This window comes from Castor canadensis, chromosome 6 (assembly GCF_047511655.1).
Source record: "Castor canadensis chromosome 6, mCasCan1.hap1v2, whole genome shotgun sequence".
Lineage (NCBI taxonomy): Eukaryota > Metazoa > Chordata > Mammalia > Rodentia > Castoridae > Castor > Castor canadensis.
The window spans coordinates 33689247-33705109 of NC_133391.1; the positions used below are offsets into that span (position 1 = coordinate 33689247).

Here is a 15863-nt window from a genome sequence, read left to right on the forward strand (position 1 = left end):
TGTTACATTCACCTCCAGTTTATTTCCATATTAAACCTAGAGATCACTAACTTTTAACCTTACTTAGATTGTGCCATCTCCTGAATTTATTTGCATTTTTTAAAAATCGAAGGGAGGATGTCTTTGATTCTGGGAAAATCCCATTTATCTCTTCTTGCTCTACCTACATTTGTGAGAAAGCACATTTCAGACAGAAGGGAAAACCCACACCTCACCACCACAACACACGATAAATTGTCTGGGCCACTGGAGCATAAATTAAAGAGAACTGGCATAGCCGAGCAAGTAGAGGGTAAGAGGAAGGGGGTGGAGACACCCTAGCTGAATATAAATGCAGAGATGCCTCAGAAACTCAGCAACTGATCAAGAGCTCCAGCAAAAGCTCACTGTACAGTGTGACTTGATCTGAGCTCACCAGGAAATCCAGAGAAGAAGGATGAATTCTGAAGATTGTTCTATAACAGAGAATAGCTCTTCACATCTGGAGAGAGGACAAAAAAGTAAGTCACATCTATCTGATTTCTTATGTCCTGGTAACATCCCTAAACATGATGTATAATGGTAGTTAGGAAAGAGAACAGGGCACTGCCTTTTAGAGAACCTGGTAAGGTCTTTCCTGGGAGCATAAAAGAGAAATGAGGAAGACGTAAAAATCTCTTTTTATCTGTGAGAACATAGGACATCTGAGATGAGAGGAAGCTACGAGAGTTAATTGCTGATGATCTTTAAAGATCTTTTCCTTTGAATTAATTTAGATCATCTCAATTTTTAGATTTAGATAGAATACTCCCCTCCCTAAGCCAGTGACTCTATCATTTTTCCATATCCACTGTTCATGTTCATAGTCCAGGAATTGTTGCATCTCTTTAGAGAAAATTTTGTTTTCTGAATAAATAATTGTGTTCTTGACTGACTTTCCTTGTGTCTTTGTCTGTTTTCCATGTACCTCACCTATGCTCTCGTGATAGCATTCTCCAGTTACTAGAAGTGTGTAGGTTTCCAATCTTTGAAAACACAGTTACAAAAGCACCTATATATTTATACTATCCAATGGTAATTTATTAGGAGAATGCAAAGAAAATTCTTAAAAATGCCATCTTATACACCTTTATGGGATTCTTTCCCTCTATTTCAACCTTTTATTTCATAATAACTTCAAATTCTATAAGAGCTAGATCCTGTATTTTGAGTTTCATCAAAATGTGATCAAATAAATTTTTCTAATTGTGCTATCCATATATCTATTCTATTTCTTATTACCAGAATTTTCCATTGCTTTTCTAGTTTATTTCTGTAAGAATTTCTTGATCTTGATATTTTTCATTTATCCCTCTTTGCCCCTGAATAATGAGGTACCATAAATCAGTAGCGCTTAGGAAACTGGAGTTTACTTGTAAGCAACAACCACTTCATTAATAAAGGGATGTTAGAAACAACAGAGCCAAAACAATCTCTAGGGGAGAGATTATTTTCTGCCTGTATCTCTGCATATGTCTCTTAGATTGGTTTACTGTAGAATACCATCAGTTACCATTGACAAACCCATTATTTGTTTAAGAAGATAAAATCAGGTGTGGATAAAAAGTACAAGACTTGTAAATTTTTAAACAACCTGGGTAAGCAGATAAATTACAACTTTATGACCTACCTGAGCATCTAAAAAGAAAAGATTGATAGTAATAAAATTATTCAACATATAAGCAAGTGAGTTGAAAGAAGGACCTAATTCAGACATTCATAAATCGACCTGAGATCATTTCAATTTGCCACTGAATGTTTAGTCTATGCCTCCACTCTAGTTTCTTTAGTAGTATGGTCATCACTTGTGGATGATTCAACCAGTAAATACATAGGTGGGTCTATTTTCAACTTCTCCCTTAATGGACAAGACCCAAAAGCATGCTGCTAGTGGAATGTTTTGTTGCGTAGGCAATAAATCAAAATGTGGTTAACAATAGCCCACTAATGGAAATAAAATGTCATCTGAGAGTTATCCCCACAGTTTACCCACTGACTGGGTGGATCAATGAACTGAGCTAGCTCTGAGGTTCCAGAGTTGTTTTCAAGTGGTAGACTTCCTTAAGTGGTCAGTGTTATTAACTGCATTAGTTCCAAGCAGCATGATTGACTTTCATATAGTGAGAAATGAAACTACACAGATCTCTGAACTTGCTATCTGACTACCAAAGGTTACTTCTGATAATAATTCTATGAGTGCAAAAAAGAATTACTTTGGGAAGATGAGGGAAATAGGATCAGACAGGGGTGCAATGAAGGCTTCTCTTGCAAAATCTGAACACAGAGCTATGTTAGATAAAAGAACCCCTTAGAAGAAGCAAAAATTGGTGTTAACACTAGCTACATGGTGAATTACTAGCAAGAAAACCAACATCTGTTTGCCAAGTATAGCTTTAGAGAAATGTTTTTTAAAAATACACAGATTTTAAGATATATCCTATATAGATGTCCTCTTTTTTACAGAAATCACCTGCATTGAAATACAAAGTACTGTTTTTTATTGTTATTATTTTGAGATAAGGTCTCACTACATGTCTGAGGCTGGCCTAGAAGACACTAACATAGCCTAGACTGGCCTTGAACTCATTATTCTTCTGCTTGCCTCCAGTATGTTGGAATCACAGGCCTGCATTACCTTACCTGGCTGGAGATTATTTTTCATTGTCAGTTATAATGTTTCAAGTAGTCATTTCACCTTTCTGCTTTGAGAACATAACAAGTTATCATAATAGGGAATTTGAGAACATATGAGGGAATTCTTGTGGGGCCAAATCTTTTAAATCCTGAGTGTTCACCCTGCAGAAATAAAATTCAATATCTGAATCACAAAATTTCCTCCCCTTTTCCAGTTATTAGCTTATATATTAAAAGGTACACTTCTACCTATTCTAAAATCCTTCCATATGCATATTTCTTATTGGATAAAGATTATTTTGATTTTCTTTTGTCTTTACTCTAAAGGGTAAACAAACAAACTTCCAGTCAATATTTGTTCTATAATATTGTTTTGTTTCCTTTATTATTTTAACTTCTCTTGATTATACAAATATGTTATTGCTCATTCACATTTCACCTTCAGTTGAAGGTGTACAGAATTTACATATGGTGAATGCAAAGATCATAGGTTCAATGAGTTAATTCAATTGTACAATAACAATTCCTATGAATATCTGAATATTCTTTTCATCCTAGATAGTTTCACTGTGTCCCATTCCAGTAAAATAACCATTCCTACTCACATAAATGTAAACACTGTTCTTATTTCTGTCACTATAGCTTAGGTAGCTACTTTAAAATGCCATATATATAGATATATATATCTATATATATATAAAACAAATATATTGTACAACCTTAATATATATTAACTTTACATATATAATCATGTGTATATCACGTAATCTTTTGTGGCTGAATTATTTTTCATTGAACAGTTTTTTTTCTTGAGATTCATCTGTTCGATTGTATGTGTCAGTTTTTAAAAAACATTGTCAAGAGTTTCCTTGTGTGGATAGGACATAATTAGTTTGTCCATTCTCTTGCTGGTAGATGTTTGGATTATTTCTAGGATTTGGCCTCAAGAATAAAGCTTCTGTGAACATTCTTGTACAAGGCATTTTGAGATCATATTTCATTTCTCTTGGAGATATGGGTAGGAATAAAAGGTTATATTATACAATAGGTATATATTTAATTTTTGTAACAAATAGTTTCCAAAGTAGTTTTCCAATTCACTCTCTTCCCAATAATGTATGAAAATTCCAATTGCTCCATTATCTGTACTAACTTCACCAAAAAGTACTACAGTTTTTATTTTTGTCATTCTAGTTTTATATCTTTACACAATTCAATATTTTACCATATTATTTGCTTATTTATCCCATTCATATAACTTCTTTCAAACAGTAACTGCAAGAATGCTAAGAGACTGTGCCTAGGATGTTCCTTGTGTATATCTTCTAGGGTATTGGGTGTTTAAAGAAGGTTGTATTGTGACTGAAACAATAATGATATAATTAAAACTTCCATAGCTATGAAGTACATCTGTTTTGCATATTACCTACATGTTCAAGTACAAAGTACCCTGTTGGGAACAATTATTAATGTCTCGATATTATGTCTAGACTTTCATTTCTAGTCAACAATATATTTTTCAAATTCACTCAAAATTTGGAGAAAATTAACTTAAACTTTGTGTAGGAAGTGGGAAAATGTATTACTTTTTAAAACAAATTTAAATGCTTCAAAAGAATTTCAAATGTCCTATCTTACAATTGGCCTAAATTCATCATCAGCTCTCTCCCTTTCAGATAATGCAACCAGCTCCCATTTTGGAACACATCATGAAGGGTCTCTTCAAGTTCCCATCCCATGTGCTGTATTGAATGTGGTCTTCATCACCATTTTAATCATAATTCCCATTGCCTTATCAGGTGGGTCTAAACTTCATGAATTCTCTCAAAGCCTCCTAGCTACAAGCATTCATACACAACCAAAGTCAACTAGCTTTGTATAGTTAATCAGATATTCTGATTAGTTCAGGATCATTTTATATACCATACATGGCCAACTTTCTACTGTATTAATTACATGTTCCTTGAAGGATTACTGAAATCATTTTGGAAGTATTAAAAGTATCTATTATTTATACATTACTGTAGAAGAAAATTACATTTGAGCAGAGTTTTACATATAGAAGGAAAGGGGTAAATTTGGATTCTAAATGAACAGACATTTAGCTAGAAAAAATGTGGACTTTCTATTGACTGTTGGCAGGAAAAAAAGTAACTAAGCCACAGATTAATCAAAAGAAGCTAGTCTTTTTCTTTTATCTGAAAACCACCAAATTCAATTTCTGGATTATTATGATGATAACTAGAAACCCCCAGAGAGTTAGCAGTGATATTGTGACAATACATTGTTGTATATTCTAGGACACATCTGTGTCTTTCACAAGATTTAGGAAACATTCCAAGTCATCGATTTTTCTGTACTTTCAATTAGTCACCCAGCAATTTCTCCCTCTTCATTTCCCAATGTAGTGTTACACTACTACTTCTTTAAATTCCTATTCCTCTGAACTTAGACTCAAAACCTTACTTGGAACTTACAATGTATACTATTCTTTCTAGTCCAAAGGCTCATTTCAGGATTTTTCTATTTTCCTGACAGTTTGGGGTATTATGATCAAAAGGACACCCCCTTACACTCATACCCCGTCTAGTGAGAATTAGGAACAATGGAACGATTAGGTATGTTAGCATTCTCTTTCTTCTTACCTTTCTCAAAATTCTCCTCCTTGAACCAAGAAGCATAGGATCCCTGGAGTAAGTCTATATTTAGAAGGGATTTGATTTTTCTTATTACTAAAATAAATCATTTTCCTTTTCACAGTTGGCCAATACAATTGTCCAGGTCATTATAACAGCCATGTTTCTTCATGCTCAGATGAGTGGGTTTTATACCAAAGGAAATGCTACTTTATTTCCAGCTCAACAAAAAATTGGACTGAGGCCCAACACTCTTGTTCTGAAGATGGTTCTACTCTTGCTGTCATTGATTCTGAAAAAGACATGGTAAGATTAAAAATGATTCATAAAATACTGCTACTTTATTTAGCCAATCTGTGGTTCCTTCTATCCTGTCCTAAGTGAAAACTTTGTATCTATCTTATATGTAGTAAATTTAGTCATAGAGAACTGTATGATCAGTCTAAATTCAATATGAGAGATCAATTTACTCTTTTTATTTTCCTGTTCGGGTTTGAACTAAGGACCTCTTGCTTTTTAGGCAAGCATTCTACCACTTAAGTCATACCCCAGCCCTTTCTTGCTTTTGTTATTTTTCACATAGGGTCTCATGGTTTTGCCCTGGGCCAGCCTCAGACCACAATCCTACCATGGCTTCCCACATGACTGGGATGACAGGTGCACATGATTACTGGGTTATTGATTGAGATAGGGTCTCACTAACTCCTTTTCTGGGCTGGCTTTGAACAGAGATCCTTTCAATCTCTACCTAGCAAGTAAATAGGTTACAGACGTGAGTCACTATGGCCAGCCCAATTTAGTCTTTTAAATGTGATATAATTGCTTAATTTCAAAGATCAGAAATTCAGATGATTTGATCCTATACAGAACTAACAAATAATCATTAGCTGTAATACTTCAAACAGCAATGTGTAAGAAACAGGTTTATTATATATATACTTACTTAGAGTTTTTAACATAACATCTTCATTGTGCTTTAAGGTCTTTCTAAAACGATATGCTGGTGGAACTGAACACTGGATTGGGCTGAAAAATGAAGTTGGTCAGACATGGAAATGGTCAAATGGCAAAAAATTTGATAACTGGTGAGTCTCAAAGGGTTTACTCCAAAGTAAACCTCCCCCCAGGAGCAGGGGAGCTCAGGAAAACGATTTCGCTTTCCTTCTTTTGCTTTTATTTTTTAAGTTTTTCCTCTTTTCTTCCTTCAAAGCTCTGTTGTATATGAAGGTTAAGCTCTTAATAAGCACAGCTCTAACAATTTCTTTTATATGCTTATACTCTTTTGAATTCTTCAAAGATATAGTCTTTATTATAGTCTTTTTTTCTTCATCCACTTAGAATTCATTTAATAACTGCTTATAATAGTTTTTTTTCCCAGCAAACTCTAATGTGAGTAATAGATTTTGGAAATTCTGCAAGAATAATTGATGAGGAAGGTGTTGGAAAAGAATTTCCTCTTTCACTTTCCCCATTTTCATCCCACAGTGATAAAGAACAATATTTTCAAGGCCTAATTATGAATTTCTACAAACCTAAAGAAAACTCGCTAAGTGGAGGAATGACTCAAGTGGTAGAGCACCTACTTTGCAAGTGTGAATCCCTGAGTTCAAACCCCAGTCCCACTAAAAAAATGAAAGAAAGGAAGAGAGAGAGAAGAAGGAAAGAGAGAAAGAAAATTTGCCCCATAACTAGACACTGATATTATTGTTATTACCTATAGTTCAATTACATTTAAATTTTGAAGAACATTTTATAAAATTGGCATTGTTCTTTGCCCTGTGAAAATTCAGAGTTGATTTTTTCACTCTGCTAATAGCTTCATGATAATTACTAATTCAATTTCAAGATTAAAATTTGGATTTCTAGTAAAGGGATGTGTCCTATGGCCTCATACCTACAGAGAAGCTGCAAGGGTCAGTCAGAGGCACCCTAAAACTGTATTCAATACGTGTGTGTGACTGTTAGATGCCTGTCAATTCTGAAGTGTTTCTTGAAGGAATCTATGAACTAAAAAGGATCAAGAATCACCCATCTGGTGACATGCCAACCAAATGAGTGGAGCAAGATGCCCTTAGCTCTATATCCTTCCTCCACATACTATTCTGTCCATATCTTCTCCACTATCTCTATAGGTCAGATTTTGATTATTTGACTGGCAGATTTGTGTCTCATATTTCCTACTAAGGAAACAACCAAACAAAAATAGCAGAGGTCACTACAGAGTTTATTCTCAAAGGAAATGATGCACTAAATATAATTCCAAGTATCTTCGTGATTTGACAGGTTCAACCTCACAGGGTCTGAGAAGTGTGCATTTCTGAACAGCATGGATGTTGGTAATGCAGCATGTGAGAAGAATTTACCTTGGATCTGTAGCAAACCCTCCAGATAATGAGGACATGTATTTATAAGGAAAGCTGTATCAATGGATGCTGCTCTGTGGTTAACATTTTCCATAAAGAGTTCATAAACAAACTCTGTGTTATCTTGGAAATCCTCTTCTAAACATGACTGTGGGACAGAAATTCCAGGAAAATCTGCATTGTGGGTTCTCTTTCTGCAACGAGATGAAAACTCATTGACTGACGGATCACGTCCAAGAATAAGAAGAGTGACTATAACCTCTTTCAGAAGCACTTTATATAATTTTTAAATCCAGAAATAGAACAACTAAACTTAGAGTTGTTATTTATTGTTGAACACTACCATCAGTGAGTGCCCTTCATGTGTTTTCACTAGTGGAAGGAATGAAATGATGGTAGGCAAAAGTGAATGTAAATAAAGGGAATTTTGACAAGTAACATGGATATTCAGTTTAAGTGGATTTCTTAAACTCTGAAGGCATTTTAAGTAGACAAATGTTTTGAAACTAAGCTTCATAATATTTCCATTTAGAGAAATTTGACAAGTTATTTTGTCATTTTTGTCCTTTCTCTGCTTCAATGTAGACAGGTCTTTTCCAATGTTATATATCTGTCTTTAAAATCTTCCATATAATGTTTTCAAAGAAGAAATAAAAGCAAGGAATAAGAGGAATATTTGTAAATCAGATAAAAATATTGAAAACGTGCAATATGTGATGTGGCAAATCTGTATAAGGAAGTATTTTGTATTGTAAATGCTGGAATATTAAGCCTCATCTGCTATTAAGCATATGCTTTTCCTTATCAGTTCTGTCATGTGCAATATGTCATGTCAAGTATTGTCTATGTGCAATATATGTGTTTGTATTTTGTATTCAGTACAATTATAAGCTGCTTTTACACATGTAAAAATAAAAATATACCAACACAATGGTTTCTAAGAAGTGTTCATTCAAAATACATTAAACTTTGTCATGTTAGAAAGCAGAACACAGAACCAGATGTTGTGGCACATGCTTACAATCCCAGCTATGTGGGCAGTGAAGATAGGTCAACTGTGGTCAGAGGACAACCCCACACACAAATGACAGATTCTTTCTGTAAAACAAACTAAAGCTAAAAAGGGCTGAGGATGTGCCTCAAGTGGTTAATCACTTGTCTAGTAAGTGCAAGGCCTTGAGTTCAAACCCCAGTATCACCAAAAGAAAGAAAAAATCAGAAAACAGAATACTGGGACTTTAAAAAGAAATCCTTTGTATAGTGAAACTTATATACTTTATAATTATTTACATAAAATAATACACTAAGTAGAAATGAGGTACTACATAAGCTTCACAGTCTTGCTCAACCAGGAAAATTTCTGATTACTTTCAAAAGTGTTTTATAAGTTTACCGGGCAGTAGTCTCCTTTCCTGAATATTGGACATGTATAATATCTTTGGTATCTTTAAACTGTTGTCACCACCAGGGCATATACAAAAGAAATGTGGGTTAAAATTAGCTCCTAATGAAAAATAACACATGTGTTTCTTAACCTTTAGGCTACTCCGTTCTCACTGCTGTAAAATGAGACCGGTAGCCTCCTAACCTGGATATTGTATCATTAATAACAGCAACTTACTCCTTCCATGCTGGAACACAATGCCTTGTGATTTGTGTTCTGTGTAAGTGGAGAGGGTAGCTGGTAAGAGCCAGAGCCAGATAACCTCAGCTTCATTTCTGCCACCTACTGGCTAACTATTTTAGAATTAATTAGAAATTGAGTTAAAACTAACTAGAAATTAAGTCAGTACATAAAAATGACCTAACACGGTGCCTGGTTCACAGTAAACACAGTAGATAAATTAAATATTAAAATGGTGTTTATAAATGTAAACACTATGTCAGAACACACTTAATATTGGCATAAGGCAACATTTATTCATAGCATGTCAGTTTCTACATAACACACATATTTTTGAGGAACCTTTTAAAAATTCATTAAACAAGCTATTGTAATTGCCTACTACTGTGGTGGATTTAGAGTTAAAGGATGAGCCAATTTAGAATGAAACTCGCCCTTGTTGAATTCAGAATCTACTTGTACAATAATAAAATAAAGTAAGTAATTATGATGTGATATCATAAAGATAATGATAGAGGAAATGTGGGTAGTATGGAAGCTTATTACATGTATAGAACTCTATTTTTTCCTGTAGCCAAACTTTTGGCTAGTTTTCAAAATGTGTCTGTAAGCTATGCTCATCTTAGATAATTACAGTAATACGTGCTGAAATATCTATCAGTTTGCTGTGTTTTATGTTGATTTTCTAGTACAATTTCAGTATCATCCACCAAAAAGGGGAATGTTTTACTTGCTTATTTCACACAATTGTAGAGGTACAATGACATTTTTTTAAAGTTTTTATTGTATATAATAGTTGTATAGGGGATTTCATTATGACATTTGCATATGTGTACAATGTATCATGGTTTAGTTCATCCTCTCCATTAATCTCCCCCTCCCTCTTTTTAAAATGACTTCAACAGGTTTTAATGTTCTGTATTCATACTTGTATAGAAAATGTATCAACCATATTTACTTTCCTTTACCCTCTGCAGTAACATTATTCTTTAAAAGATATTATTTTAAGGACCATTGAAATATTAGATGCTCCAGTAAGAATTGAATAATTCAAAATATTTACAATATTAATGATGAAATAATCCTTTATGACCTTGTTCTCAAATTTCATAATTTTGATTAGATTTCCAACATGAATATACAACTGAAGTTAAATTCAAATAGATTCCTACAGGAAAATATTGGAAAACATAACCAGAAAGATTACTAGCAATAGTGTGGATTGGTTTAGTTTAACCTTTGGAAGCAGTTTGATAATGCTTACCAAAAACTGTAAAATGATCCATATGTTTCCTTTGAAGTGGCTACTTTGGGGTAAGGGGAAAGGACTTAAAAGGAATAATCTTTAAGGTGCAAAACATATTTAATATTAAATATGTAAAAAATATTTTATGCTTCTATTTGCTGAGAAAGAGAAAGACTACTAAAGTAAACACAGTGGTTTTCCCTGAGTGTTAGAAATATAGGGAATATTTATTTTCTATATTTCTTTATAATTTCAAATTTTTTCTATGACATAATTTTGTTCTTAAGAAAAATATTTCTTGGATGCAATTGAAGGACATCACATTAAATGAAGTAAGCCAGTTCAGAAAGACAAAGACAGCATGTTTTCTCTCATACTGGGAAGATAGATCCAAATGATAAACGTATACACAAAAGCAAACATGATCATATACAAACTCAGATGTAGAACATGTTTTTAATAGTGGAACTACTCTATGGAACTCAGGGGCAGAGATAAAGGAAAAGAGAATAGAGCATCAGCATATCGAAATACACAACATTTGTGAAGGTAGAAGATATAAGGCTATGCAGTGAAAGCTGCTAAATAATGGGAAGTGGAAGGGAAGGGATAAGGGAGAGAAATGGAGGGAGTTGAACCGAGCAAAGTAAAGTAGACTCACAGTGGGGATACATCAAGAAACCCCTAGTGAACATTGACTTTGGAATTAAAAATGAAAGACAGGACTGTAAAATGGGCACAGTGTGTGTGTGCAGGGATACTGGTGGGAGAGGGAGGGGAATGAAGAAAATTAAGGTGAGGGAATATGGTTGATGGACTTCATATGCATATAAGAAGTAGAACAATGAAACTTCTTGCAATTGCTTTAAGTGGGCAGGAACAGGGAGGAAAAGGGGAAAGATGGTGGAGGTGATCTACCAATATACCTATTCAGAATTGTCACAATGAATCCACCCTGAACAATGAATATATTCTAATAAAAATTTAAAAAGAAAAACATGTTTTTAAGTAAATGGAAATAATCCCATTAACAAACATTAAAATGGAGTTTGCTTTAAGAACGTCTCCTGTGGACAGGAAGGTATGTTGGGAAAACTGTTTCTGGAAAAGAAGACAGAAATGGGAGGCTTGGTTCAACAGTAGAGGCAGGTTTATTTTGGGATAAACCTGAGGAGGACTCTGGTCAGAAAGAAAAACCAGAGTACTGCCTCTTATAGGCTTGGGATTTTATAGGGTTATAGGGGCTGTTTTTCTGGGGCAGGTATGTGGGAGTTCATTGTTAATGCAGGCTTGTTAAGAAGGGGATTGACTCTTTTGGCTCGGGGGCAATTGACTGCATCATGTGGCTGTGTCACTTCAGAGAAAAGAAAAATTACTACAGGAAGTTACTGTGGGGAAATAGAAGGCAATGTAAGGTGATGTAAGAAATAGCAGACTAGGGTGGGCCAGCTGGTGAGCCATTAGGTGGCTGCCTGGTGTTTAGATAAACATACTCTTGCTCCAACATTACTGACTCTATGGTTAAATAGGAGAGGAGTGACAGTGTTCCCGTTGCCACTTCTTGCTGAGTGGGTCAGTCTAGTCCCAGAGCATAGCAGTTGTAGGAGCAAAACAGCTTGAACTTGTTCCTGGGATGAGTCAGGAGAGATGGCAATGATCCTGTCATAAGGAATCTTTGGAAGAGATTAATAAAGCAAGAAGAAAGAACAGGCCAGTGACTACGAACAGGAAGGGGGTTAAGACTGGCCAAAAGTACTAGTTATTTAAGTCTAAAATTAGAAACACCTTTAAAAAGTAAAATAGAGGTAAAGCAAAAGTCAGAATAGTCCCAATTAGAGTAGGGGAAAATAACTCTATGAGCATGGACTACTAAAAAAAGGTAAGTTTGGAGCCAGCAAATATAATTTGTCTTTACTTAAATAGAAGGCTTTGGCCAAAAATATAAATCTGCCTTTGGTCAGAGATGCCTGCAAGGACTTGGATGTCTAGTAGCTCTGTGTAAGATCACTTCTTTAAAACTCTTGGCTTTTATAACTTTTATGAGGTCTGGCACAGGTGACTCCATCTGGATTGTGACAGATTTTCCTGCTTGTCTAATGACAAGCAGGTTAATGAAACTCCTTTGTTATAGGAATAGCTTTTCCCAGATCTTTTCCACATTGGAGGAGAAGCATCGGGAGGGTCAGGTAGGAATCAGTGCCAATTAAGACATATTTCGCCAAATTATAAGCAATAAAAGAGGTTTAGAAAAAGCAGGCTTACCCAGCATCCATTTTTAGTTCTATGTGGACTATGGATGAATTCCTGATGACTTAAAAATGTTGCAGAATGTCAACAGACAACAGTTAAAGGTTTTTACAAGGAAAATACAAAAGCCACCAAAAGCAAATATCTAAAAGGCTAACTCAACTGAAAAAAGGTACATGTTAGAGTCATTTTGGGGGCTTTGATTACAAACGCTCCAGAGAAGGACCCAGACTGAGAATGACAAGATTTAGAATAACTATGCTTAAAATAGACAACATTTTGACTGACATAATTAAAGAAGCAACACTAAGTGCTTCTTGTTACAATTAGGAACACATGGACTCAAACCTACAAAAGTTTAATATCATTAAAAGTTTTAATTTGGAGAACAGCTAAGCTTTGTATTATTTTAAAAGGCTTATATATTTGAGGAACATAAGTACATTTTAATATATAAAGGAAGAAGCAACAATTAGCATCATAGCTACACAGATGTCATATATACATATTAAGTAACTTTTTTCTTGGACTAAAATTTATTTTTTTCTTTATTCATTTATTCATATGTGCATGCATTGCTTGGGCCATTTCTCCCTCCTCCCCTGGCTCCCTCCCTCTCTCCCGCACACCCCTCTCTTCCAGGCAGAACCTGTTCTGCCTTTTTCTCCAATTTTGTTGAAGAGTAGACATAAGCAATAATAAGAAAGCTGTAGCGTTTTTGCTAATTGTGATAAGGACAGCTATACAGAGAGATTCCTAGCATTGCTTCCATGCACAAGTGTATTACAACCGGAATTGATTCATCTCTACCAGACCTCTTCACTACTTCCCGATTGGACTAAAATTTAGATTTTTGGCTCATCAAAACTTTAGATTCCTTACAAGTTAGGAGGACAGTGCTAGTGATCCCAAATAGCTTCATTTCCTAATGTACAAGTACATTTCATATATATATAGTAACACTTATTTGGCTAAAACAAATGTAGGCCAGGTTTTAAATAGCAGGATTGCACAAATGGCAGGATTTTTCTGAATGTTACTGATTACAAACAGCACAACTGACAAAAGTTTCATTAATCATTTTACATACCAGAGGTTTAAATGTAAACACTTTTAACTTTGTCAATGTTTGTACTATATTTAGATACAGTCTAGACACAGAACACTGTTAGAAGGTGGTCATTTAAGAGAACTTTACATGAGCAAGCACTTAAACGCACTCTGATTTAATTAAGGCTTAGTTGTGTTTTTTTTTTAAGTATTTAAAGGCTTGACAAGATCAACAGATAGCATGAGTAATTATTTTGATAAATTCTTATGTTACAACAGTTTCTTACTGATGTTACTCAGAGCAGAACAATATACTAAGATTGATTTGTTGTTATCCACATAGAGATTCAGGTTGTAGTTCAACCTGACCCTAGAAAATCTTTCAGGAGACCCTGAAAAAAGGCAACCTTAAACTGTTTGTCTATACAATAAGTAACTTATAAAGACACATTTGTTAACAGATCTAATTATAAAAGCATTGAATGTAAATTACACTGACGACAAAATGAAACAGATAAAGGTTACTGTCCATAAAATCCCTGTATTTTAGTTAGACCTAACTGACATAAAACTTTGAAAAACAGGTTTTTCTTAAAAGTAAGAGCAGGGGAGGTGGGGGAGACAAAAGAACAGAAACCTTTCATTTGTTTACATTAACTCCATAATAAGAATCATTATAAAGATGTTCAAACACACACATGTGCAAAAAAGGTTGTAAATTAGGCATTCCATAAATGTCAATTTAAGCACATAAAGATTTAAGAGCTCAAGAACATGTAAAAATGAACTAAGTGGCCACAAGTATGTTGATCAGTTTTTTGGTTTTTTTTAATATTTAGGAGCAGATTGAGATGTCCCATTCTGTTCTTTTAAGATTCATTTTGGGCAGCTTGATAGCTAAAGCAAGAGTCAATTCTAGGAAAGTGTTTTGAGTCAGTCTCAATCTCCAATAAGACTGTTGTCATAGCTATCAGATTTGTCTCTAATAAGTCAATTGTACAATAGACATACACAGAATTCACACAATGACACACGAAACAATTGCATTAATTCCATGTGCACTCTTAAGTCTTAAAGGCTTTAGATTTACCTCGAGGGCGTTTTTAATAATTTCTAATAATAGTTTACCTTGGACTACAGTAGCTTTATTATTAGCCAAACCTTTAAGTAAATTTAGGGACACAATTCTTTGGTGTAGGGTTGGCATCCCATATCCTTATCCAGAAAGGATATGGGATGCAAAAGTCCAAACTCTTGTATTATACTAAGAATTGATTTTTAAATTAGAATTTGTATGACAGGCTGGGAAAGGGGCAAACTGTTGTGGTAAAAAGGATTATGTCTCCATTGAAACTGGTGCTATCTGGCCATCATAATAAGCATGGAAAAGGTAGAATGAATTATCTCTTCAAGACTTAATTTTAGGCAAGGGGGCCTAATAAAAAGAATCCAAATGCCTTATTGAATCCATAGCAGAACTCAGGTTATGCCATAACCTGGAGAACTAAGATTTTAATTTTAAATATATGGGGCATTTGTAGGAAATAAAATTTTAGACAGAGAATCAGAATTCTGTCTTTGATCTCTCAGCCCGTGCGCATGTGAGGCTGATGGTTTGGATCCATAATACAGACCTCATGGTGCCTTGGCCAGGAGAGCGAACTACCAGCCCAGGGGATATGGCCTATTCCCTGCCCTGGTCTTGACATATCTGTAATGGGAAAATGGCCCATCTCAAAAGCAAGACTTACAGGAGAAAACTGTTAGTAGAGTGTTTAGGGAGACTTAGAGGCTAAGTTTTAGGTGCAAGACCAAGAGGTCAAGACAGAAAAGCAGGTCCAAACATCAGTCACATACATTTTAGATGTTCAATTGCTTGTTTGTGGTCCTGGGACTGTGTGAGTCACACAGGAGGCTGAGAGAACTGACAATGTGACTGGAGCAGGACTTTGCTTTCCCTTTCTCCCTGTCCATTTCTGTCTCTGTTGTCCTCACTTGGATGACCAGTCCAGGAGAGGAAACAGAAGCAGGCTGTGGATTAGAAA

General features: G+C 34.8%; 1 protein-coding gene across 1 annotated transcript; it reads left to right on the forward strand.

The window, feature by feature from the left end:
* Positions 1–335: 335 nt before the first annotated feature.
* Positions 336–8582, forward strand: LOC109681393 (early activation antigen CD69). The gene is made up of 5 exons (XM_020156145.2): positions 336–500; positions 4329–4451; positions 5413–5594; positions 6270–6373; positions 7572–8582. Exons 1-5 carry the CDS (start codon positions 437–439, stop codon positions 7678–7680), a joined length of 582 nt encoding a protein of 193 aa, XP_020011734.1. The 5' UTR covers positions 336–436; the 3' UTR covers positions 7681–8582.
* Positions 8583–15863: the final 7281 nt, after the last annotated feature.